Here is a 24,135-nt window from a genome sequence, read left to right as displayed (position 1 = left end):
GTTTTCTAAACATAATTTTCTAACAAAATGTAAAGGCCATTTAAGTTGGATCATGGACCTTCCCACCCCCTCAAATCTGTATTTTTCAAAGACTAAGACTACAAAGCTAATTTTAAAAAGCACAAATATATTTATTAAGTATTTTCCCAAATGATAAAAATCTTTCACATCCCAATGACTTATATAGGTTCCTCTACACCTTAAAAGTAGTTAAGAGATTCACCTTTCCATAATTTGGAATCATTAAGCATCAGTCTGTCCACTAGAGAAGAGTTTTCACCATCTGGCCCTTCTTGTAAACCAACTTGACATAAAATCCGGCGAAGGCCATCTTTAAATAGAAGGAAAAGTAGTTATGAGACAGGAACTTCAAATATTAAAATAAAGTGACATTTTAGTAGCTGTTCAAATAGATCCACAGAGTTTTAAATGTTTTACTAAAGGTCAAATTTATTCAGAAAAAGCAAACATATTAACTATTTTATTAATATTTTAACAAAATGGATATAAATTTCAAATCTCACATTACATGCTACTACTCCTGAAGGTCAAAATATATGTCTGTCATAAAGGCAATAACCTCTTGTGCTTTAATCAATTTAATTAAAGAGAAAAACATCTAAAAATCACTTAATATTATTCTTCAAGCACTTATGCTAATCAAACCAGATTACAATAAAAATGTTATACATTCCATAACTGAAGATAAATATAAAATGTGCTACATTTAAAAGGAGAAATGCATGACTTCTGTACTATAATATATACCAGTGCATTTTATTAATGCTACATAAAACGTTCTTCATTCATTAAACCAAAACTTATTGTGGACCTGCCATGTGAGAAATCCTGGAAGACATATTATTACAACCTTTTAAAAGCATACTTTAGAAAAGTTCTTCAAATATTAATATAAGCATTAAAATAACCAAAGCTTTAACATCTATTTGTTCCATACATATATATACATATGAAACAAATATGTGTTTGTGTGTGTGTGTATATGTGTGTGTGTGTGTGTATATATATATGGTTGTTGTTGTTTTGTTTTTGTTTTGAGACAGAGTCTCACTCTGTCACCCAGGCTGCAGTTCAGTGACGTGATTTTGGCTCACTGCAGCCTCTGTCTCCTGAGTTCAAGTAATTCCCGTGCCTCAGCCTCCCAAGTAGCTGGGATTATAGGTGTGTGCCACCACACCTGGCTAATTTTTGTGTTTTTAGTAGAGACGGGGTTTTACGCTATGTTGGACAGGCTAGTCTCGAACTCCTGAGCTCAAGTGATCCACTTGCCTTGGCCTCTCAAAATTCTGGGATTACAGGCGTGAGCCACTGTGCCTGGCCCCATACTTTTAAATTATTGTTTTATCGGATTCAAGCATGCAAAATAAAAAAAAAAGAAGTAATTTTTAATTATAAAAGCTGTCAAACAGAAATCCTTTAAAAGGTGAAAGAGAAGACCTATGTAAGTATTAAATAGGAATATGTAAATTACTGATGATAAACATCTCAAAGAAAATTTTCAGCAGCACGTTACTTCCATTATACTATTCATTAACAGTGTAGTACAACACTTGGTGTATAGCTATCCAATGGAAAACACCAAAATAAAGAATATAGGGCTAAGAAAAATAACTGGAAAGATATTTATTCGTTGATTTCCTTTTAAAAAATTTGTAGATAGAGATGGGTCTCCCTGCATTACCCAGGCTGTTCTATGAACTCCTGGGTTTGAGGGATCCTCCCACCTTGGCCTCCTGGAGTGTTATGGCTACAGGAGTGGGCCACCACGCCTGGCCTGGAAAGATAATTTAAAAGTCAAGTAAATGTGTTCTCTTAAACTTCCACACCTCTGTATTTTCGACTCTCAGTTCAGGGTAGTAAGGCTTTTTTCTAAAAGCCCTTCAATGCAAATGTATTCAAATTTTTCTTAAACATCCGAATGTCACTTACCCACAGTCTTACCTGAAGAACAGCATGACAGCTTCTATCTATCCCTGTTTTAACCTTTAGTATTACACACCAGGCTTGTATTTTTGGCTGGAGATATGAGGATTCCTAATTCTTACCATTACATAAAGAAAAATGATCAAATTTCTACACTCTGGAATTTTTCTTTCTTTCTTTCTTTATTTTTGTTTTTTTTGAGATGGAGTTTTGCTCTTTTGCCCAGATTGGAGTGTAGTGGCATCATGTTGGCTCACTGCAACCTCTGCTTCCCGGGTTCAAGTGATTCTACTACCTCAGCCTCCTTAGTAGCTGGGATTATAGGCACACGCCACCACGCCCAGCTAATTGTTGTATTTTTAGTACAGATGGGGTTTCGCCATGTTGGCCAGGCTGGTCTTGAACTCCTGACCTCAGGTGATCCACCTGCTTGGGCCTCCCAAAGTGCTGGGATTACAGGCGTGAGCCACTGCACCCGACCAAAATTTTTTTTAAAACACAAATTGGTAACTTCCAATTAGCAAATTTTTAGAGTTACAAATTATTGGTAACCAAAAGTGGTAGGAGGAGTCAAAACAAAGAAATCAACATTATTGTTTTATCATTTAAACTGTTAATCACTTAGGTTTTATTTACAACAGTATTTTTCCAGCTTACTCAGGAGTTCCACAAAATGCTCCACTAAAAGAAAATTTTTTAAAAATTGTTTGTGAAATGTACATTGCATTGTATTAGCATATTAATGTCCTTTACAATTGTTTAAACCAATGTTTCTTGCATTTATTTGAACAGAGAATCCTTTGTGTGCATATAAAAATATCCAGTATGACAAAATTGGTTAAACATAGGTTGTCTTCTATGCATAAAGATGGTATTTTAAAATGTAAAATTAAAGCAGGAAATTATTCCATTTGATATGTTTCCCAAAACAGTTTTGCAAGGGCATACTGAGCTCATTTTTAATAGACAATTAGCATAGACTTTCTTGAACCTACCTGAATATCCAATAATACTTCCCAGCCAAGACAAAAGTTTCAAACCAAAATTCTGATGTGCGACGATAGACGAATGCATAACTTGAACTTTGAGTGGCTTTGTCTGTCTACTGGTATTTCTCTTAAAAAGAAATGGCAAGATTAAAAAATTTACTTAAAAAGCTATTCTATTGGTAGAAAGAGGTTAATTATTTCTACTTAAGATAATCATACCGTCATTATCACAGGAGAATTTTTCATGCATGTGAGAAAAACATCATTCTGTTTGATTTACTTGATTCAGATCCTAATTTTCTAGAGGAAATCTTAGGATTCATACAAAAAAACGAGAAGATACAGCTAGTTTATGAGTAATCTGAATCTTTTTTTTTTTTTTTTTTGAGGTGGAGTCTCACTCTGTCACCCAAGCTGGAGGGCAGTGGCGCAATGTTGGCTCACTGCAACCTCTGTCTCCTGGGTTCAAGTGATTCTTACAGGCACACACCATGATGCCTGGCTAATTGTTGTATTTTCAGTAGAGAAGGGGTTTTGTCACCGTTGGCTATATTGTTCTCGAATCCCTGACCTCCAGTGATCTGCCTGCCTCGGTTTCCCAAAGTGCTGGGATTACGGGTGTGAGCCACTGCGCCTGGCCGGTAATCTGAATCTTTAGTCCTGTATTTGAAAATCTGCTGTACCAATAATAAATGATTTAAATGTTTTAGCTTGCTGTCTTTCATTTCTTAATACAATTATGTACTTATTTAATTAATTTACTGCACGGATGTGATCATGTTATCAAATTTTTTTTAAAAACATGGTAAAATACATAGAAAACTTTCACCTTAGCCATTTTTACGTGTACAGTTCAGTACTGTTAAGTACACTCACACTGTTGTGAAACTAGTCTCCAGAACTCTCTATGTTGCAGAAATGAAACTCTACATAAAACTTATTAAACAGCAAGTCCCTGCTACTTTCTTTCCCTAGCATTTGGCAACCACCATTCTGTATCTTTCTGTCTCTATGGACATGACAATGCTAGGTAGCTCATATAAGTAGAACCATACGGTATTTATCTTTTTGTTACCCACTTATTTCACTTAGCATAATGTTTTCAAGATCCATCCATGTTGCAGCATGTATCAGAACTTCCTTCCTCTTCAAGAACGAGTAATACACCACTGCATATATATACCACATTTTGTTTCTCCATTAGACACTTGGGTTGCTGCTACCTTTTGGCTATTGTGAATAACTGTGCTTGAACAGGGGTGTAAAATATCTCTTTGAAACCTGTTTTCAATTATTTTGCATGTATACCCCGAAGCAAAATTGCTGGATCATAGGGTAATTCTATTTTTAATGTTTTGAGAAATTGCCGTGCTGTTCTCCATAGTGGCTATACCATTTTACCTTCCCACCAGTGGTGCACAAAGGTTTTAATTTCTCCATATAAGGATATAGAGAAATAAAAGATTTTTATATTAATAAAAAAAAGCCAACACTTTTTTTTCTTTTAGAGACGGAGTCTTGCTATGTGGCCCAGGATGGAGTGCAGAGGCTATTCACAGGTACCATCAACACATACTATGTCCTTGAACTCTGAACTCCTAGGCTCAAGCAATCCTCCTGCCTCAGCCTTCAGAGTAGCTGAGCCTATAGGTGCACGCCTATCCATTTTTTTTTTTTTTTTTTTGACAGAAGCCATCCTAATAGGTGTGAGGTGGTATCTTATCAGCTGCTTGCATATCTGCTCTGGAGAAATGTCTATTCAAGTCTATCAACACCTTTTCTTTTTTTTTTTTAAACAGGGTTTCACTCTGTTGCCCAGGCTGAAGTGCAACGGTGTGATAACAACTCACTGCAGCCTCGATCTTCCGGGCTTAAGCAATCCTCTATCTTAGCCTCCCCAACAGCTGAGGCTTCAGGTGTGCGACACCATGCCTGGCTAATTTTTGTTATTATTTTCTGTAGAAAAGGTGTTTTGTCATGTTGCCTAGGCTGGTGTCTCAAACTCATGGGCTCAAGTGGTTTGCCTGCCTTGGTCTCCCGAAGTGCTGGGATTACAGGGGTGAGCTGATGTGCCTTGCCAACACTTTTTAAAGAATGTGTTGGCCGCGCGCCGTGGCTCATGCCTGTAATCCCAGCACTTTGGGAGGCCGAGGTGGGCGGATTACGAGGTCAAGATATTGAGACCATCCTGGCCAACAGGGTGAAATCCCATCTCTACTAAAAAATGCAAAAATTAGCTAGGCGTGGTGGCACGTGCCTGTAGTCCCAGCTACTCAGGAGGCTGAGGCAGGAGAACTGCTCGAATCCGGGACGTGGAGGTTGCAGTGAGCCGAGACTGCGCCACTGCACTTCAGCCTGGCACCTGGCAAACAGAGCAAGACTTTGTCTCAAAAAAAAAAAAAAAAAAAAAAAGAATGTGTTTACCCCTTTTCATTTTTTTTTTCCTTGGGGTCCTTTTACTCTCTGCTCCATCCCTTCTCTATTACATACATTAACACAGTAAGTGTTGTATATGTTCTCCATTTACATATTTTATATACACATTTCTAAAGATTAGTTTGATTTACGAAAATCAAATACTATACATGCTTTTGTGCATCTTAGCTTTAATTGATTTTTTCTGTTAATGACTACATAATATTCTGTGGTGCAGATTACTAAAACATCATTCAGAGAAGGGGATTCATTGTCTCTGTTTCTAGACCTCTGTGACTACAAAAAAAGCAGTACTGTACTGAACACACTGGATACACACTTACTGGTGCTTGTATTTCTATGAGATAAATTCCTAGGTGAGGTAAAGCTTTAACATATGTTACTAGATTGTTTTCCCTAAATGCTATAGGAATTTACTATTAAATATGTATTCTTAGTCTTTGCATCTCTGCAAGTAAGATATTTTATCACTCTAACTTCATGTATATCGACCAGGTAATTTTCTCTGCTATAATCTGTCTTTTCACATCCTTTGTCTATGTTTGTATTTTATTGTTTGTTCCCTGCTTGATAATCTGTAAGTGTAGTTTCTGATACATTATTGAATGTTGAGACATTAAGAAAGAATTTCTATAACAAGACGTAAAACATACAAAACATATAACAAGACATAAAACACACAAAACATAAAACTCTCTCTCGAGATAGAGTTTCGTTCTTGTTGCCCAGGTTGGACTGCAATGGTGTGATCTTGGCTCACTGCAACCTCTGCCTCCTGGGTTCAAGTGACTCTCCCGCCTCAGCCTCCTGAATAGTTGGGATTATAGGCGTGTGCCACCACGCCTGGGCTAATTTCGTATTTTTTAGTACCGGGGTTGGGGGGGCGGGGGTTTCTCCTGTTGGTCAGGCTGGTCTTGAACTCCTGACCTCAGGTGATCTGCCCGCCTTGGCCTCCCGAAGAGCTGGAATTAGACATAAGCCACTGTGCCCAGCCTAGGAAGATATATCTTTTGCTATATTAAAATTTAAAGTTTTTACTCAATGAAAGGCACCACAAAAATCTTAAATAGGAAAAAGATAATCCAACAGAAAAAAATAAGAAAAAATAAGAATATGAACAGGAAATTTGCCAAAAAGAAAACTTAAATGACCAATACAATAAATATAAAATAAGATAGTTAAAAATCAGGCCAGGTGTGGTGGCTCACGCCTGTAATCCCAGTACTTTGGGAGGCCAAGGTGGGCAGATCATGAGGTCAGGAGTTCGAGACTAGCCTGGCCAACATGGTGAAACCCTGTCTCTACTAAAAATACAAATATTAGCTGGGCGTGGTAGTGTGTGCCTGTAGTCCCAGCTACTCAGGAGGCTGAGGCAGGAGAATTGCTTGAACCTGGGAGGCGAAGGCTTCAATGAGCTGAGATCGTGCCATTGCACTCCAGTCTGGACGACAGAGCAAGACTCTGTTTAAAAAAAAAAAAAAAAAAAAATCAAGGAAAATGCAAATTTAACTGATAAAACACCATTTCACACACTTTAGAGTGGCAAGTGTTTTTTTTTTGTTTTTTTGTTTTTTCTCTTAAGACAAGATCTTGTTCTGTCACCCAGGCTAGACCGCACTTGTGTAATCAAAGCTCACTGAATGCTTGGACTCCTGGGCTCAGGCAATCCTTCTACCTCAGCCTCTTGAGTAGCTAGGACTACACATGCATGCCATTATGCCTGGCTAATTTTTTAAATTTTAATTTTTTGGGTAGAGTCAGGATCTGGCTCTGTTGCCCAGGCTGGTCCCAACTCCTGGCCTCAATCGATCCTCTTGCCTCGGCTTCCCAAAGTGCTAGATTTACAGGTGTGAGCCACAGTGTCCAGATTGATAAAATTTAAAAATTTGACAATATATAGTTTTAACAAAGATATGGAGAAATGGGCCCTCTCATATACTGCTGGTGGGAAAGCATATTGGTACCACAGTTTTGGAGACAAACTAGGCAAAATCTAGTGAAGCTGAGAATGTCCATACCCTAAAAACTCAGAATTCCATTTCTTGGTATATACCCTAGGGAAACTTTTGCAACAATACAAAATAATGCTCATAGCAGGAGTATTTGTCACAACAAAGAAACTGAAAACATCCTAACTGTCTATCAACAGGAGAATAAATAACTTGTGGTTTAATCATCATGAAATACTATACAACGTTTAAAAAGTGAATGAACTACAGCAATGTGTATCAACACAGATAAACCTAAAAATCACCCTGAAATGAAAAGGCAAGCTGCATTGTCATACATTCAATATGTATCTTGTTACATAGCGTTTAAAGGGTCTCAAATCAATCTATATAATGTTGATGGATATTTAATATATGAAATATAAAGGAATGCACAATAATGAAAAGAGTAAATCAAGCAAAGTAATTATTGCTAGGGAAGGAGAAAGAGTAATGGGGTGAAGAAAAGATAATACAGGCCAGGTTTGGTGGTTCATGCCTACAATCCCAGTACTTTTGGAAGCCCAGGCAGGCGGATCACTCGATGCAAGGAGTTTGCGACTAGCCTGGATAACTTGGTGAAACCCCCTTTCTACTAGAAATACAAAAAACCAATTAGCTAGTCACATATACCTGTAATCCCAACTACTCAGGAAGCTGAGGCACAAGAATTGCTTGAACTTGGGAGGTCGAGGTTGTAGTGAGCAAAGATCATGCCACTAAACTCCAGCCTAGGTGACAGAGTAATACTGACCATAAATAATAATAATAATAATACAGTGGCCTCCATACTATTTTATATATTTAAAAATTTAAAAGAAATTTGAGGCTGAGTGCGGTGGCTCAGACCTGTAATCCCAGCACTTTGGGAGACTGAGGCAGGTGGATCACTTGAGCCCAGGAGTTTGAGATCAGCCTGGACAACACAGTGAAACCCATCTCTACTAGAAATACAAAAATTAGCTGAGCGTGGCTGCCTGTGCCTACAATCACAGCTAGAAGGCTGAGGCAGCAGAATCACTTGAATCTAGAAGGCAGAGCCGAGATTGCACCACTGCATTCCAGCCTGGGCTAGAGACTCCTCCTCAAAAAAAAAAAAAAAAAAAAAAAAAATTATGATACATAAAAAATTATTTTTTAAAAAGAATATTTACATAAAATTCAGTTATATGGAGTGGTGAAAATAAATTCTAATTTCTAAAAATAAATCCAAATGTGGAGAATAGTTTGCTTTTAGAAAGATGATACACTAATTGCCATGAGGATATGGAATATATTTTGCCATAACGTACCAAGTAACAACTTTCCTTGCATTGTAAATGTGGTGCTTAAGGCCATTTTAATTTCTAAAAAGTAACAGAAAATTCTACTAATTAAAAACAAAACAAAAAGCAAAAAACATTCTAAGACTGCTTTGATGGAGAAATGGAATATATCTTATCTACATACTCATTTTCTGTATCAATCTTAGACAGCTTTAAAAAACTAGATAAAACAATAATGCAATATTCAAGAAACATCTTTAAACATAATTTTTGGTTAACATTGATTTCATTCACAAAAGCAGAAAGACAAGTTCATAAATGCTGAAATATGAAGCTAGTTTTAAACTAATAAAAAATAATACAGAGCCGGGCGCGGTGGCTCAAGCCTGTAATCCCAGCACTTTGGGAGGCTGAGGCGGGTCAATCATGAGGTCAAGAGATCGAGACCATCCTGGTCAACATGGTGAAACCCCGTCTCTACTAAAAATACAAAAAAAATTAGCTGGGCATGGTGGCGCGTGCCTGTAATCCCAGCTACTCAGGAGGCTGAGGCAGGAGAATTGCCTGAACCCAGGAGGCGGAGGTTGCAGTGAGCCGAGATCGTGCCATTGCACTCCAGCCTGGGTAGCAAAAGCGAAACTCCGTCTCAAAAAAAAAAAAAAAATAATAATAATAATACAGGCATGCTTTAAAATTACTTACCACAATTACTGATTTTGCTTGCTCACAATACTGGAAGTCTCCATATCGAACAGACCTACGCCCCTGTAAATAAAGATATTTAAAATTAAGCTGTGAAAGTATTGTATTCAATATTAGTAACTTTCAAACCAGTAAACAAACATGTTTAAGCATATAACAGGCTCACATCTGTAATCTCAGCATTTTGGGAGGCGGAGATGGGTGGATTATGAGGGCAGGAGTTCAAGACCAGCCTGGCCAAGATGGTGAAACCCCACCTCTTTTTTTTCTTTTTTTAAATTAATTAGGAGAGAGATCCAAGATGGCTGATTACTAGCAGCTCAGGATTGTAGCTCCCAGTGAAAGCGCAGAGAACGAGAGGACGCCACACTTTTATACGAATTTTTGTTGCTCACAGACCATGAGATTCCCAGTGGAGGAGCCCCATGGGTCACCAGCACCACTCTTTGTGGCTGGCGTGGCGGTTTTGCCGGTGCCTCCATGTGGCGGTTCTTGGTGCAGAGTAAATGGGACTCGGTCCCCTTTTGGTCGACGTTTGGCGCTCTGGGAAGGCAGAGTCGCCTATTCAGCTGATTGAAAAAGGGACTCAAGAAGGAAGCCAGACCGGAGATTCCCAGGCAGAAAAGCACCACATATCTTAATGCCGCTGTTTTGGCCAGCGCAGTGGGTTGCTCAGATTCCGGTGCTGGGAATCAACAAGTTGGACGTCCACTCAGAGATCTAATTTGAAAGTCAGTAATTACAAAGATGACAGGTGGATAAATTTACAATCATGGGAAGAAATCAGCATAAAAAGGCTGAGAATACCCCAAATCAGAATGCCTCTCCCTCTACAGGGGATCACAGTTTCTCATCAACAAGGGAACCAGGCCTGATGGAGAATGAGTGTGTTCCATTAACAGATTTAGGCTTCAGAAGGTGGATACTAAGAAACTTCTGTGAGTTAAAAGAACATGTTCTAGCCCAATGTAAAGAAACTAAGAACCTTGAAAAAAGGTTTGACGAAATCCTAACGAGAATAGACAATCTAGAGAGGAATATAAGTGAATTAATGGAACTCAAGAATACAATACGAGAACTCCACGAAGTATGCCCAGGTTTTAACAGTCGAATTGATCAAGCAGAAGAAAGGATATCAGAGGTCAAAGATCAACTTAATGAAATGAAACAAGAAGACAAGATCAGAGAAGAAAGAGTAAAAAGGAATGAGCAAAGTCTCCAAGAAATCGGGGACTATGTGAAACAACGTAATTTACGTTTGATAGGTGTACCTGAATGTCATGAAGAGAATGAATCCAAGCTGGAAAATATTCTTCAGGATATTATTCAGGAAAACTTTCCTAACTTAGTAAGGCAGGAAAATACTCAACTTCAGGTAATACAGAGACCACCACAAAGATATTCCTCAAGTAGAGCAACCTCAAGACACGTAATTGTTAGCTTCACCAGGGTTGAAATAAAGGAGAACATTCAAAGGGCAGCTAGAGAGAAAGGTCAGGTTACCCATAAAAGGAAGCCTATCAGACTCACAGCAGATCTCTCAGCTGAAACCCTACAAACTAGAAGAGAGTGAGGGTCAATATTCAATATCCTCAAAGAAAAGAAGTTTCAACCCAGAATCCCATATCCAGCCAAATTAAGCTTCATAAATGAAGTAAAAATAAAATTTTTCACGAACAAGCAAGCACTCAGAGATTTTATCACCACCAGGCCTGCTTTACGAGAGCTTCTAAAAGAAGTACTATACACAGAAAGAGACAACCAGTATCAGTCATCCCAAAAACTTACCAAAAGGTAAAGAGTATCTCCATAATGAAGAATCTATATCAACGAATGGGCAAAATAGCCAGCTAGCATTAAAAGACAATATTAAACTCAAAAATATCAATATTAATCCTAAATTTAAATGGATTAAATGCCCCAATCAAAGACACAGACAGGCAAATTGAATAAAAAGTCAAAACCCATCGGTTCGCTGTATCCAGAGCCATCTCATAAGCAAGGACACACAAAAACTCAAAACAAAGGGTTGGTGGAAGACTTACCAATCAAATGGAGAGCAAACAAACAAAGAAAAGAAAACAGGAGTTGTAACTTTTGTCTCTGACAAAATACTTTAATAGTAACAAGGACTAAAAGAAACAAAGGACATCACAAAATGGTAAAAGGATCAATGCAACAACAGGAGTCAATGATCATAAATATATATGCACCCAATATAGGAACACCCAGATACATAAGACAAGTTCTTAATGACTTATAAAGAGACTTGGACTCCCACACAATAATAGTGGGAGACTTTGACACCACACTGTTAATATTCAACTGATCAATGAGATAGAAAATTAACAGGAATATCTATGATTTGAACTCAGACCTGGAATAAGTAAACTCAGTGAATATTTATAGAATTCTTCACCGCAGGTCCACAGAACATACATTTTTCTCAGTACCATATTACACCTATTTTGAAAGTGACCACATAATTGGAAGTAAATCACTCTTCAGCATTTACATAGCATTTCACAGACTTAAATGAAATATTGGCTGGCTGTTTATGATTTTCTTCCCTTATTCCTTCCTGTTTCCGCTGTTAAGCACAATTATCGGCTAAAAATGGTTTTTAATACCTATTTTTAGATTGCATTCCAGCCTGGGCAATAGAACAAGACTCCTGTTCTTTCTCTCCCTTTCTCTTACTCTTTCTTTCAAAAAAAAAAAAAAAAATTAATTAATTAAAAAAAAGCATATAACAACTCTGATCAATTTTCATTATTTACAACCTTCATCCTACTCACTGATAAGTTAAATTTTCCCTTCAAAGCTATGCTAACTTTTCCAAGCCATTAATATATTTCCTTGAACAACACATTTATTCTAGGCATCTATAATTTCCATTTTCATAACTATATGTCCTCTTAAACTTTCTATCTGGCAATAGCTTATACTAAATATACATTTAGGCCAATATTCAAATGAAATTTTTTTTTCGAGACAGAGTCTTGCTCTGTTGCTTAGGCTGGAGTGCAATGGCGCAATTTTGGATCACTGCAACCTCCGTGTCCTGGGTTCAAGCGATTCTCCTGCCTCAGTCTCCTGAGTGGCTGGGATTACAGGTGTGTACCACCATGTCCGGCTAATTTTTGTATTTTTAGTAGAGACGAGGTTTCACCATGTTTGTCAGGCTGGTCTTGAACTCCTGACCTTGTGATCTGCCCGCCTCAGTGTCCCAAAGTGCTGGGATTATAGGTGTGACAAATGAAATTTCAAGAAAAGCCTAGCTATATATATATACATTTTTAACTCAATTTTCCAGGGTAACTTACCTGTAGTAAAAATAGAATTTATTATCGACATGGTAAAATTACTTACATCTCGATCTACTGTAGTTGCAAAACCAATCGCTTCTTTTTGTGTACAGTTAACAGCTTTCTGAAGAGTATAAATAACTTGTTCATACGTATGAACCTCATCATTAAACAGCATGCAATAGTAGGTGTCACTCTTCTCTCTGTGTGATAAAATATTAATGATATATTCATTATCTATTTGCATATTTATCTTGCTCCAGGCTCACTTATTAAGAGGCCACTTTGTCCTATGTGATGTGCTAGGTACTGGACACATATCTGTAAAGAATTCATCTGCGGTCCCTGTGCTCTAACTACAGTCTGGTAGAGAAAATATATATTGCACATATGACTCTGTGTAAACAGGTTTTTATCAAGAAAAGAAGAAAGCAGAGCAGGGTATAACAGGCCCGGGAGCTCAGAGAAGAACTCTTGGAGAAGTGATCTGAGACCTGAAGCCAGAATTGGCTATCAGTAGCTCTCAACCATGGGCAATTCCCCTCCGCTTCCCATAGTTGACCATTTGGCAGCATCTGAAGACATTTTTGGTTGTCAAGACTGGGGCTTGGGGTGCTGCTGGCATCTAGTGGGTAGGAGCCAGAAATGTTGCTAAATATCTTGCAATTCACCAGACGGCCTCCATAACAAAGAATTAATCTGGCCCCTAATTCCAATAGTGCCAAGGTTGAGAAACCCTGGAGAGAGGAATGTGAAAGCAAAGGTGTTAAAGTGGCAAAGGTAAATACTGGGAGATGGAGCACAAGAAGGAAGGGGGAGATTAGCATATGATCAGTCTGTTCTGGAGAGAGGCAGAAATCTTGAACAACTTATAATTTTTTTTTTTTTTTTTTTTTGAGACAGGTTCTCACTCTGTTGCCCAGGCTGGAGTGCAGTGGCACAATCATGGCTCACGGCAGCCTCAACTTCCCAGGTTCAATTGATCCTCCTGCTTCAGACTCACGAACAGCTAGGACTACAGACTATTTGTGCACCACCCTGCCCAGCAAATTTTTAAATTTTTTATAGTACATTGTCTTGCTATGTTGCCCAGGCTGGTCTCCAACTCCTGAGCTCAAGTGATCTACCTGCCTTGGCCTCCCAAAGTGCTGGGATCACAGGCATGAGCCATTGTGTTAAGTCAGCTTATAATGTATTTTGATTTTTGCTATCCTAAGGGCAATCAAAATTTTCAGATAGGAGACATGACCAGAACTGCCTTAAAGCTGACTTTGACTGCAGTATAGAAAATGAACTATAAGGGGCAAGAGTGTACGTGGTGGTCTAGTCAGGAGGCCATGATGCCCCCAAGTGAAATTAATTTGGACTAGGTTACTAAAGTATACTAAAGTATTCTACACGACAACAATACTACAGTAAAAGTCATGAGGTACTAAGTTATTACCATCATTTCCAAAAAGGTATAGTCACCTCATTTTATTAGAAAACACTTAACCTACAACTTTATCTGAAACACAATTGAGAGCAAAAAAGAAATACCAACAATGCCCCTCAGATCCTCATTCCAGCTTGTATTCATTCTAAACTATGACTATAATTCCAACAAGCTTGGTCTTACTTCTAAGAAAGTTGTTTGAGACAAGCACACTAACAAGAAAAAGAAAGTCCTAATCCTAATACATTTGTGGCAGAATCCAGCCCTCTGGTCACAAGTTTGTAACCTCAATAATTTATGTAAAAATGGATGGTATATGTATGCTATAAAAGTACAGTGTAGAATATATTTTATTAAAAGTTAGAGTCAAAATGATTAAAACTGAATTTGAGCATTTATTCAAACCAGAAAACTCATTTATATCAGAGTTCATTCCCTAATGATATTAATATATAATAGAACAAAAACTAGAATTGTAAAGTTAATCTGTCATTTTATCATACAATCAAAGAACAGAAAACTGGTTATGCCTGAAACCAGTCCTAGAGCTATGACATAATTTAAATATGGCTACAAACCAACTAATCAACCAATCAACCAACCAAACAGGGAGAAACCTCCACCAAGTAAATGGATCACATATGTTTTAAAACTACAAAATCAAGGTTATTGTTTTGCTGAAAACTCATTATTTAAAAAATGATTATGCCCTACACTAGCTGTGTTAAAGTTAAAATTTAGTAGTTCTTCATACACAAAGAATAAACAGGCCGGGCACGGTGGCTCAAGCCTGTAATCCCAGCACTTTGGGAGGCCGAGGTGGGTGGATCACAAGGTCAAGAGATCGAGACCATCCTGGTCAACATGGTGAAACCCCGTCTCTACTAAAAATACAAAAAATTAGCTGGGCATGGTGGTGTGTGCCTGTAATCCCAGCTACTCAGGAGGCTGAGGCAGGAGAATTGCCTGAACCCAGGAGGTGGAGGATGCGGTGAGCCGAGATCGTGCCATTGCACTCCAGCCTGGGTAACAAGAGCGAAACTCCTCCTCAAAAAAAAAAAAAAAAAGAATAAACAGGTAGGTTATACTTACACCATCTCTAAATCTGCTGGCAATTCACTTTCTTTTTCCCAGGTTAATATCTCTACTGCATACCGAAACATAATAGCAAAAATGTTGTAAGTTCTTGCTATCACATCTTCTGATAAATGAACAAGAGGATCCTGAAAGAACAAGAAAAAAAAAGTAAAAGGGGGCAACCATGTTAAATGTACATTAATTTTCATTCTGCATCTAGCTCATATCTCACTGTAACCTCAAATTCCTGGACTCAAAGTGATTTTCCACCTCAGCCTAAAACTCAATTATTCATAAAATATTGGTAATAGCAGTATCTATACTATGAGGCTATTTTGAGAATTAAATGAGATAGACCAAGTAGTCAGTGTTAACATCTAGTTATTAATAATTACTGATCTGAATTCAAATGGATGGGAGCCGCATTTGTGAGAGAAATTTCAGATTACAAAAATTTCACTAAGGTTGTTGTTCAGTTAATATTTCTTATGAAATTAAATCTCATTCCAAATAGGATTTATAGCAACTTAAGAATATATCTATATCCCAGCTACTTGGGAGGCTGAGACAATGAATGATTGAATTCAGGAGTTAAGAGATCAGCCTAGGCAACACAGTAACAAACACCATGTCTTTAAAAATTAAGTTAATTTTTTTTTTAAAGAATACAGCTTAAAAAAAAAAAAAAGGATACACCTAAAAGAGTGGTATACAAAAAAAAAAAAAAAAAAAAAAAAAAAAAAAAAAAAGATGTACAAAGCAGGTAAAGGAAAACAAAGATAGGAAAATAAGCCACATCTATTTGTAAATAAAGATCACATAAATTTCCATACAGCTACTACAGACAGGTTGTTTCCAACCATTTGGCTCTTTTTCCAGAAGTCTCATTAAAAGGAAACACAATCAGTTACCAGATTTCATACCAGGAGAAATGTAACATTTCCTAATACAGAGACCTAAGAGAAATTTCTTATGGACTCCTATAAAGACTAGAAAGGAGGTACCACACATTATGTGGTGGTTCTCAATGGCAAGAGGGACATCTCACCACCCTCCCCACTCACTCCCACACCCAAGGGGCCATTTGGAAACCTCACTGGGCATTTTTTGTTGTCACTGTAGAGGAAGATGCTAGTGACATTTAGGGAGTGGGAACTGCAGGCTAAACACAATGCTTTCAATAACCTACACCTAGGTCAACAAACTCTGTAATGGGAACAACAGCTACAAATATTACATTAAAACTTAAGCATGACTGAGCTTCAATAACATTTTATTTATGGGCACTGAAATTTGGATTTCATGTAATTTTCTCATGTCACAAAATATAATTCTGTTGATTTTTTTCAACTATTTAAAAACAGACACAAAAACAGGTTGTGGACAAGATTTGGCTTGCAGGAATCAGAGCTTGCTGAATCCTGTCCTATACAATGAAGAACTATCCCACCCCCAAATGCAGAGTTGCGAAGATCTGTGGAACTCTTAAACAGTATTTCTATAAGTAATTACCAGGTTCCCTCCAGCTTTTTCTGAAGATGTAGGCTAAATGTATGACAAAAAAAAAATTATGTTCAATAGTTACTGGGAAGAGGTATGCTAAACATAATGCTATCTTAATATCTTAAAGTCTTACCCTGGAAGACTTCATTTCTTTTAAACTTTTTTTTTATTTTTGAGACAGGGTCTCACTCTGTTGCCGAGGCTGGAGTGCAGTGGCGCTATCATGGCTCACCGCATCCTCAACCTCCCCGGGCAGACTCTGGTGATCCTCCTACCTCAGCCTCCCAAGTAGCTGGGACTACAGGCATACAGCATTAAGCCTGGCCAATTTTGTAATTTTTGTATAAACGGGGTTTTGCCATATTGCTCAGGCTTGTCTTGAACTTTTGGGTTCAAGTGATCTGCTCACCTCGGCCTTCCATAGGGCTGGGATTACAGCAAGAGCCACTGTGACCTGGCCTTAATTAAACTCTTAAATATAAATTAATGGTAAAGTTTGGAAGCTTTATTCTCTGTCTAGTTCTAGGAGTATACATTCTCCAGGAAGAATTGTATGACATTTGGCTAGGCAGGTGAGCTTGTTGGCGTCCTCTTAAAATTTAGGAAATTAACCAGAGCTTGGACTGTTTGATAGCCATCCCACTAATGTATGAGGATAAAGTCAACAGAGCAAATGTATGTAGGCAGATTAAAATAATTTTCTAAGAAAATTTTGAAGTCTACTCTAACACAAGGATAAAAAAGGTAACAGAAGTCCTAAAGTATTTTTTCCATATAAATAACAAGAAATTCACAGAACATAAAATTAACTATTTTAAAGTGAACAAGTCAGTGGTACTTGGTACATTTATTATAATGCGCAACTACTACAATCTAGTGCCAAAACATTTCTATCACTCCAAAGTAAAACCCCTTATCTACTAAGCCATTTATCTCCATTTTCCTCTTCCCCAGTGGCTGGCAAACTACCAATCTACTTTTTCTCTCTATAGACATATTTATTCTGAATATTTAATATAAAAGGAATCATACAATATGTGACGTTTTGACTCTAGCATCTTTCGCTTACTATGTTTTAGAGGTTCATGCATGTTGTAGCAGGCAACAGTACCTCATTTCTTTTTTTTTGAGACAGAGTCTTGTTCCGTTGCCCAGGCTGGAGTGCAGTGGCGAGATCTCAGCTCACTGCAACCTTCACCTCCTAGATTCAAATAATTCTGCTGTGTCAACCTCCTGAATAGCTGGGATTACATATAGGCACATGCCACCATGCCCAGTTAATTTTTGTATTTTTAGTAGAGATACGGTTTCACCATGTTGGTCAGGCTGTTGTTGAACTCCTGACCTCGTGATCTGTCTGTCTCAGCCTCCCAAAATGCTGAGATTACAGGTGTGAGCCACTGAGCCCAGCCCTTCATTCCTTTCTATGGATGAAAAAATTCCATTGTATGTATATTATCACAATTTGTTCATCCATCCATCCATCCATCCATCCACTGATGAACATTTGGGCTGTTTCTACCTTTTGACTATTGTGAACAACATTGCTACAACATGTGTGTGCATGTACTTGCTCAACTTCTGGTTTTCAGTTCTTTTGGGTATATATCTAGGTATGAAATTCAAAATCATATGGTAATGTTTAATACTTTGAGTAATAGCCAAACTGTTTTCCACAGCACTGAATCATTTTCTATTTCCACCAGCAATACACAAGGGTTCTAATTTCTCTATATCCTTGTCAACACTTATTATTAGTTTTTATTTTTAATATTTTTTTTGAGACAGTCTCGATGTTGCCCAGGCTGGAGTGCAGTGCTGCGATCTCGGCTCACTGCAACCCTGCCTCCTGGGTTCAAGCAATTCTCTTGCCTCAGCCTCCCAAGTAGCTGGGACTACAGGCATGTGCCACCATGCCTGGCTAATTTTTTTTTTTATTTTTAGTAGAGATGGGGTTTCACCATGTTAGCCAGGATGGTCTCAATCTCCCGACCTTCTGATCCACCCACCTTGGCCTCCCAAGGTGTTGGGATTACAGGTGTGAGCTATTATTATTTTTAATAGTCATCCTACTGAGTATGAAGCAGTATTTCACTGTGGTTTTCATTCTGCATTTCCCTAATGACTAATGACGTTTAGCATCTTTTCACCATGTGTTTGATCATTCATATATCTTCTCTGTAAAAATGTCTATTCAAGTCTTTTGCCTATTTTTAAATTGGGTTATCTTTTTATTGTTGAGTTGCAAGATACAAACTCTGGATATTAGATCCTTATTGGATATACGGATATATACTTTCTCCCACAGTCCTAAAGTTTTATACCAGTGGTTTTTATCCTTTTTCTAAAGCACAGTTTTTTTTTCAAATATATCTTTATTTGTCCTGTATTTCCACATACAGAACTCCAATCAAATATATAAAATTGGAGCTTCTCCAAGAGAAGTGGAAAAATCTGGAACCGTGACCACTTGGTATCTTACTGTAGCAAATTATAGAACACTTTCACAATACAAAGGAAATAAAAACAAAACATGTTTTCCATAGCACTGAATCATTTTGTACAAATTTTGATTTGTACAAAACAGAGAAACAGCCTAAAAGATACAATACTACATCAAAAGCCTTGATCATTCTGATAAAATCTATTTGAAACCTGTAGAGTATGGGTACCAGGAATAACTTTGTTTTTAGACAGGGTCACAATCTTGACTCACTGCAACCTCTGCCTCCTGTAGCTCAAGCGGATCCCACTTCAGCACCCCCAATCTGAGTGGCTGGGACCACAGACATGTGCCACCACACCCAGCTAACTTTTTTTTTTTTGTAGGGATGGGGTTTTGCCACTTGCCCAGGCTGGTCTCAAACTCCCAAGCTAAAGTGATTCACCCTCCCAGGCTGAGGAAAGACTATTAACATCCACTTGCCCCAAATCTGTATCAGGCCTACCAACAATGTAGAAGTACTTGGGTGTATCTATTCCCCTGCCATTTAAAAATAATAAAATCTGAAAGAAGGATCTTGAATCATACAACAAATTGTCATAAAAAGCAGCAGAAGAAGGATAGCCACAGGTTGGCTAATGGACGTAAGAACGAAGCTAGACAGAAAGAGTAAGTTGTGATGCTCTACAGCACAACTATAATGAACAACAATTGACTGTATATTTTCACACAGCTAGAAGAGCTGATTGTGAAAGTTTCCAGTATAAAATAATGTTAAATGTTTGAGGTGATGGATATGCTAATTACCCTAACTTGATCATTATACATCATATACATGTAACAAAATGTCACACTGTGCCCCATAAATATCACTGTACCCCATAAATATGTACAATTATGTGCCAATTAAAAAACAATTTTGTTTATTATCTATTGTAGTATACCACTGAAAGATTTTATCATTGTATAATTATAGTTGTGAGTTATCAGAAATATATGAAAAGTTCTTGAATCTTTTTAAAAAAGGCGGCAGAGATTTAAGCATTTATTTTGTGGGAGTCTACTATTCCATTAGAAATATTAATTAAAAAAATAATGCAGGATCAATACTTTGAAAAACACAGTGAGCAGTGGGAATTATTTGTACTGAGCTATCATTACTACACATGGCCCCATCACATATCTAATGATAATGGATTAACCAGGAGAGAATGATTGGGGTTGGCTGTCATGTAAAGTAACAGAAAAGAAACTTATCTGGCCCAGAAAGTCTTTGTTATAACAAAGATACACAAAATTCAACTTAGTTAAGTGGTCTACACATATATGAAAAATAATCCCCTCTATCATAAATTAGTATTCAAATAAACTTCAAGTTTGCTTAAAACAAAACCCCAACCAAATAAAAAATCAGAATTAAACAAAATTTTCGAATTTCAACTGTGTACTATTAGCAACCACAGACATCTACAAAATGTAAAGAACTTTCAAAGTAAACTAGTTGCTGTCAATAATGGAAGTACTATTTGCTTATCCATTTCTCACATCATCTAATGACTATTTCTAAAAATATTTCAAATGTGGGTTAAAAACAACTTTGTGAAAAGTTTTTACCTCTTCTTCCTCAATTTCAGAGGTGTTAAGTTCATGTTTCTGACAGTAAGGACCCTCTTTCCAAGCTTCAGCATCACCACAGTCACAGAAACCTCCACCTCCTGATGTTGTCATCTTTGAAAAAAATTGTAAAGTATCTTGTCAATAAATATTTATGGGGAGCTATCAGATAATAAATAAGAATATCGAGTGCTCAGAAAATACCATTGCTTAAGTGTTTAATTTCTTTGGAGGCATAAAATTAGATAAAATGCCAAACCTCTCAATGTTTTAAAGTCTATTTTAAATAAGACTATAAGCTAGTGATTTCAAAATAAAATAACCTACTTTGTAATGTTAGCTACAGATATTTAAAAGAGGATATGTTTGCCTACATGACTTCCTTAATCAGGAAAATCATGAGGATCACATGAGGTTTTTCTGCTGGGTTTTGGTTAAATTGGTATAATGCTGATGTCTATGCTACAGGTTGTCATGCTATAAACATAATAGACTCAGGGGTTAACAGATTCCTATAGCTGCTGTCTCCTAAAACAGTCTAAGAGTGTTGCATTTGGGTTGGAAAAATTAACCAACAAATACTATAGAAAGAGTTAATTTTTCTTCTCTAATACTCCCTAAATAGTCATTCTTTGAAAGGACAGGTAATAGGGGCTCGGGAAATAGGAAATAGACTGCTTGATAATAAAAACTCTTCACCACCTGCAAGGTTCAGAATTATTCAAACTTCCGTAAGACAGGGAAATGATTTGAGAAATCCGGTATCACAGAACCAGAATTAACGACTGATAGACTAGAAATTCTGCTTTTCTTAAAATACTATGAGTAGGCCGGGCGCGGTGGCTCAAGCCTGTAATCCCAGCACTTTGGGAGGCTGAGGCGGGTGGATCACGAGGTCGAAAGATCGAGACCATCCTGGTCAACATGGTGAAACCCCGTCTCTACTAAAAATACAAAAAAACTAGCTGGGCATGGTGGTGCATGCCTGTAATCCCAGCTACTTAGGAGGCTGAGGCAGGAGAATTGCCTGAGCCCAGGAGGCGGAGGTTGCGGTGAGCCGAGATCGCGCCATTGCACTCCAGCCTGGGTAACGAGAGCGAAACTCCATCTCAAAAAAAAAAAAAAATACTATGAGGAAGAGCCTAGTAATAGGTATTAAGATACAGCAAATTTTAGAATGAGTCCTATTATATTCTGGCCAAAGTAAGTATTTGTGTGTTATATATCACAATATGACTAATGTAACCCCACAAATGACAACTATCCCTAGGGAATGCAAAGATATGTGCCAAGAAATGCGGGTAGGAGTCATTTGGAAAATGACACGTGCTTGTTTCAGTTATAAAACACAGGCAGAACAGCTTGAAGGAAACTGGGCCTCTTTTACTGATTTATGAGACTAATGAACAGACAAGAATATAAGTAGCCTAATTATGTGGCTGTTTTTAATTTATTTACATTTTTTATTTTGGGATGGAGTCTCGCTCTGTAGCCCAGGCTGGAGTGCAGTGAGGTGATCTTGGCTCACTGCAACTTCCGCCTCCCAGGTTCAAGTGATTCTCCTGCCTCAGCCTCCCAAGTAGCTGGGATTATAGGCGTGTGCCAACATGCCTGGCTAATTTTAATTTTTTTTTTTTTAGTAGAGACAGGGTTTTATCACGTTGGTCAGGCTGGTCTCAAACTCCTGACCTCAAGTGATCCCCCACCTCGGCCTCCCAAAGTGCTGGGATTACAGGCGTGGGCCACCACACCCAGCCCTGTAACTATTTTAGTTCATATTATGAACTCTTAGATAGAATAAATAAAAACAAACAGGAGGAAAAGCTTTGACCCAGATGGGCTCCTGAATTAAGAATATTAAAATATTCCTTCTCTACCATTCTATTTTATGATTAGGGTGAAAAGTTCCATCTAACAACAGTTCCCTACAATGTAGGAGATGCCCTTTAATAAACATTTTTAAAAATAGCAAAACAAAAACTAACTAGTTGAAAAGCAATACAGAAGAGCTGATATCTCTATTACCTTTTTAAAATCGTATGCTCCAAGAAGTGTGCATTCATAATTTGTTTCTACATTGCCATCCTATGTCCCATGGTATTTAAATAAACAAACTGTTTAAACCACCCACACCCCATGTTAGTGTTAAATTTTTGCATTTTAAAAAGAAAGAATTTATTATAAAATGCAATACTGGGCATGGTTATTATTTGGACATTACTAACCCTATATCGATGATCTCTGTGAATACTTCCCAAAAAGCACTCCATGCACAAAACACAAGTTGGATCAACTGCACAGTCTCTGTAAAGTTAAAGAAAAAAAAATCAGAGTGTCAGAAAATAACTATATACAACAGAAATAATTCAAATTGGAATCCACCCTAGAAGAATGATAATGGCAAAGTTTCTTGGTGTTTTAAAAGAGGAAGTATCATTCCCAAAGATCTGTCAGATCTTTGATCAATGAAAGCAGTCGAAGGACCTGCTTCTCCATATGAATGTATACTAGGAAGTCTTTCAAGGCACGTTATTAGAACAGTAGATTTTAATGTAATGGTGTTTTCCCATAGATTTGTAGAAATCACATTACACGTTAAAACACATAGATGTGTATGAAATAGATTAAAAATATTTATGAATTCCTAAGATTCATATATTGGAATTTCAAACAATTTCTTCCAAACAGGTATTTGAGACCAAGGGTCTTCAAAGTGACATATACACACCCCTAGAAAGACAAAAATATCAACTGCAATGCAAGATGACAATATTAGAACTTACATTTCTAAATTTTAACTAAAGAGGGAAATTAAACATTCTACTGGTTCACTGCACAGAATGATACAGGTCTCCTCACATAGCTCCTATTTCTGGTATTCACACAACACATATGGTCCATGAGAAATCCTGACTCAAGAGTAAGAGCCTCAAAAGGTTGCTTGGGGTGCCCTGAGTTGTTTCATTTGCTTTAATCATATTGCCAGTTAAGATATATTTATAGATCATATATTAAGAGAATCTGAACAATTCCATGAAATGAAATGGGGAGTGTAAAATAAGAAATCTATTATTGGTTCCTGACACCAGGCTCCTAAAACTCTTGTAGATGAGGGTGCCAGCAGATGTGCTAAAATTTAGTCTTTAGCCTTAGTTATGGCCACAGAAATGCCTTGGGTGACAGAAAAGTCTTCGTTTTTTTTTTTTTTTTTAAATTGAGCCAGGCTGGAGTGCAGTGGCACGCTTATGGCTCACTGCAGCCTCAAACTCAACCTCTTGGGCTCAAGTGATCCTCCCACTTCAACTTCCCTGGTAGCTAGGAGTACAGGTGCGTGTTACAATGGAGGGCTAATTTCTGTATCTTTTGTAGAGATGGAGTTTTATCATGTTACCCAGATTGGTCTCCAATTCCTGGGCCCAAGCAATACTCCT

At 37.5% G+C, this 24,135-nt stretch overlaps 1 protein-coding gene across 6 annotated transcripts in view; it reads right to left on the bottom strand.

The window, feature by feature from the left end:
- UBR2 (ubiquitin protein ligase E3 component n-recognin 2) overlaps positions 1–24,135 on the bottom strand; it is a 126,252-nt gene that overhangs the window by 78,269 nt on the left and 23,848 nt on the right. For all 6 annotated transcript variants that reach the window (XM_039467489.2, XM_039467488.2, XM_074397808.1 and 3 more), the window contains exons 3-9: positions 22,930–23,008; positions 20,705–20,818; positions 15,160–15,290; positions 12,697–12,835; positions 9,325–9,387; positions 2,940–3,060; positions 224–331 (exon numbers count right to left, since the gene is read on the bottom strand). In XM_039467489.2, the coding sequence (XP_039323423.2) occupies positions 224–331; positions 2,940–3,060; positions 9,325–9,387; positions 12,697–12,835; positions 15,160–15,290; positions 20,705–20,818; positions 22,930–23,008 (755 nt within the window). The remainder of the gene's footprint in view (positions 1–223; positions 332–2,939; positions 3,061–9,324; positions 9,388–12,696; positions 12,836–15,159; positions 15,291–20,704; positions 20,819–22,929; positions 23,009–24,135) is intronic.

This window comes from Saimiri boliviensis, chromosome 4 (assembly GCF_048565385.1).
Source record: "Saimiri boliviensis isolate mSaiBol1 chromosome 4, mSaiBol1.pri, whole genome shotgun sequence".
Taxonomy (NCBI): domain Eukaryota; kingdom Metazoa; phylum Chordata; class Mammalia; order Primates; family Cebidae; genus Saimiri; species Saimiri boliviensis.
Note: the sequence above shows the minus strand (reverse complement) of the source record. Positions and strands in the feature narration are given on the sequence as shown.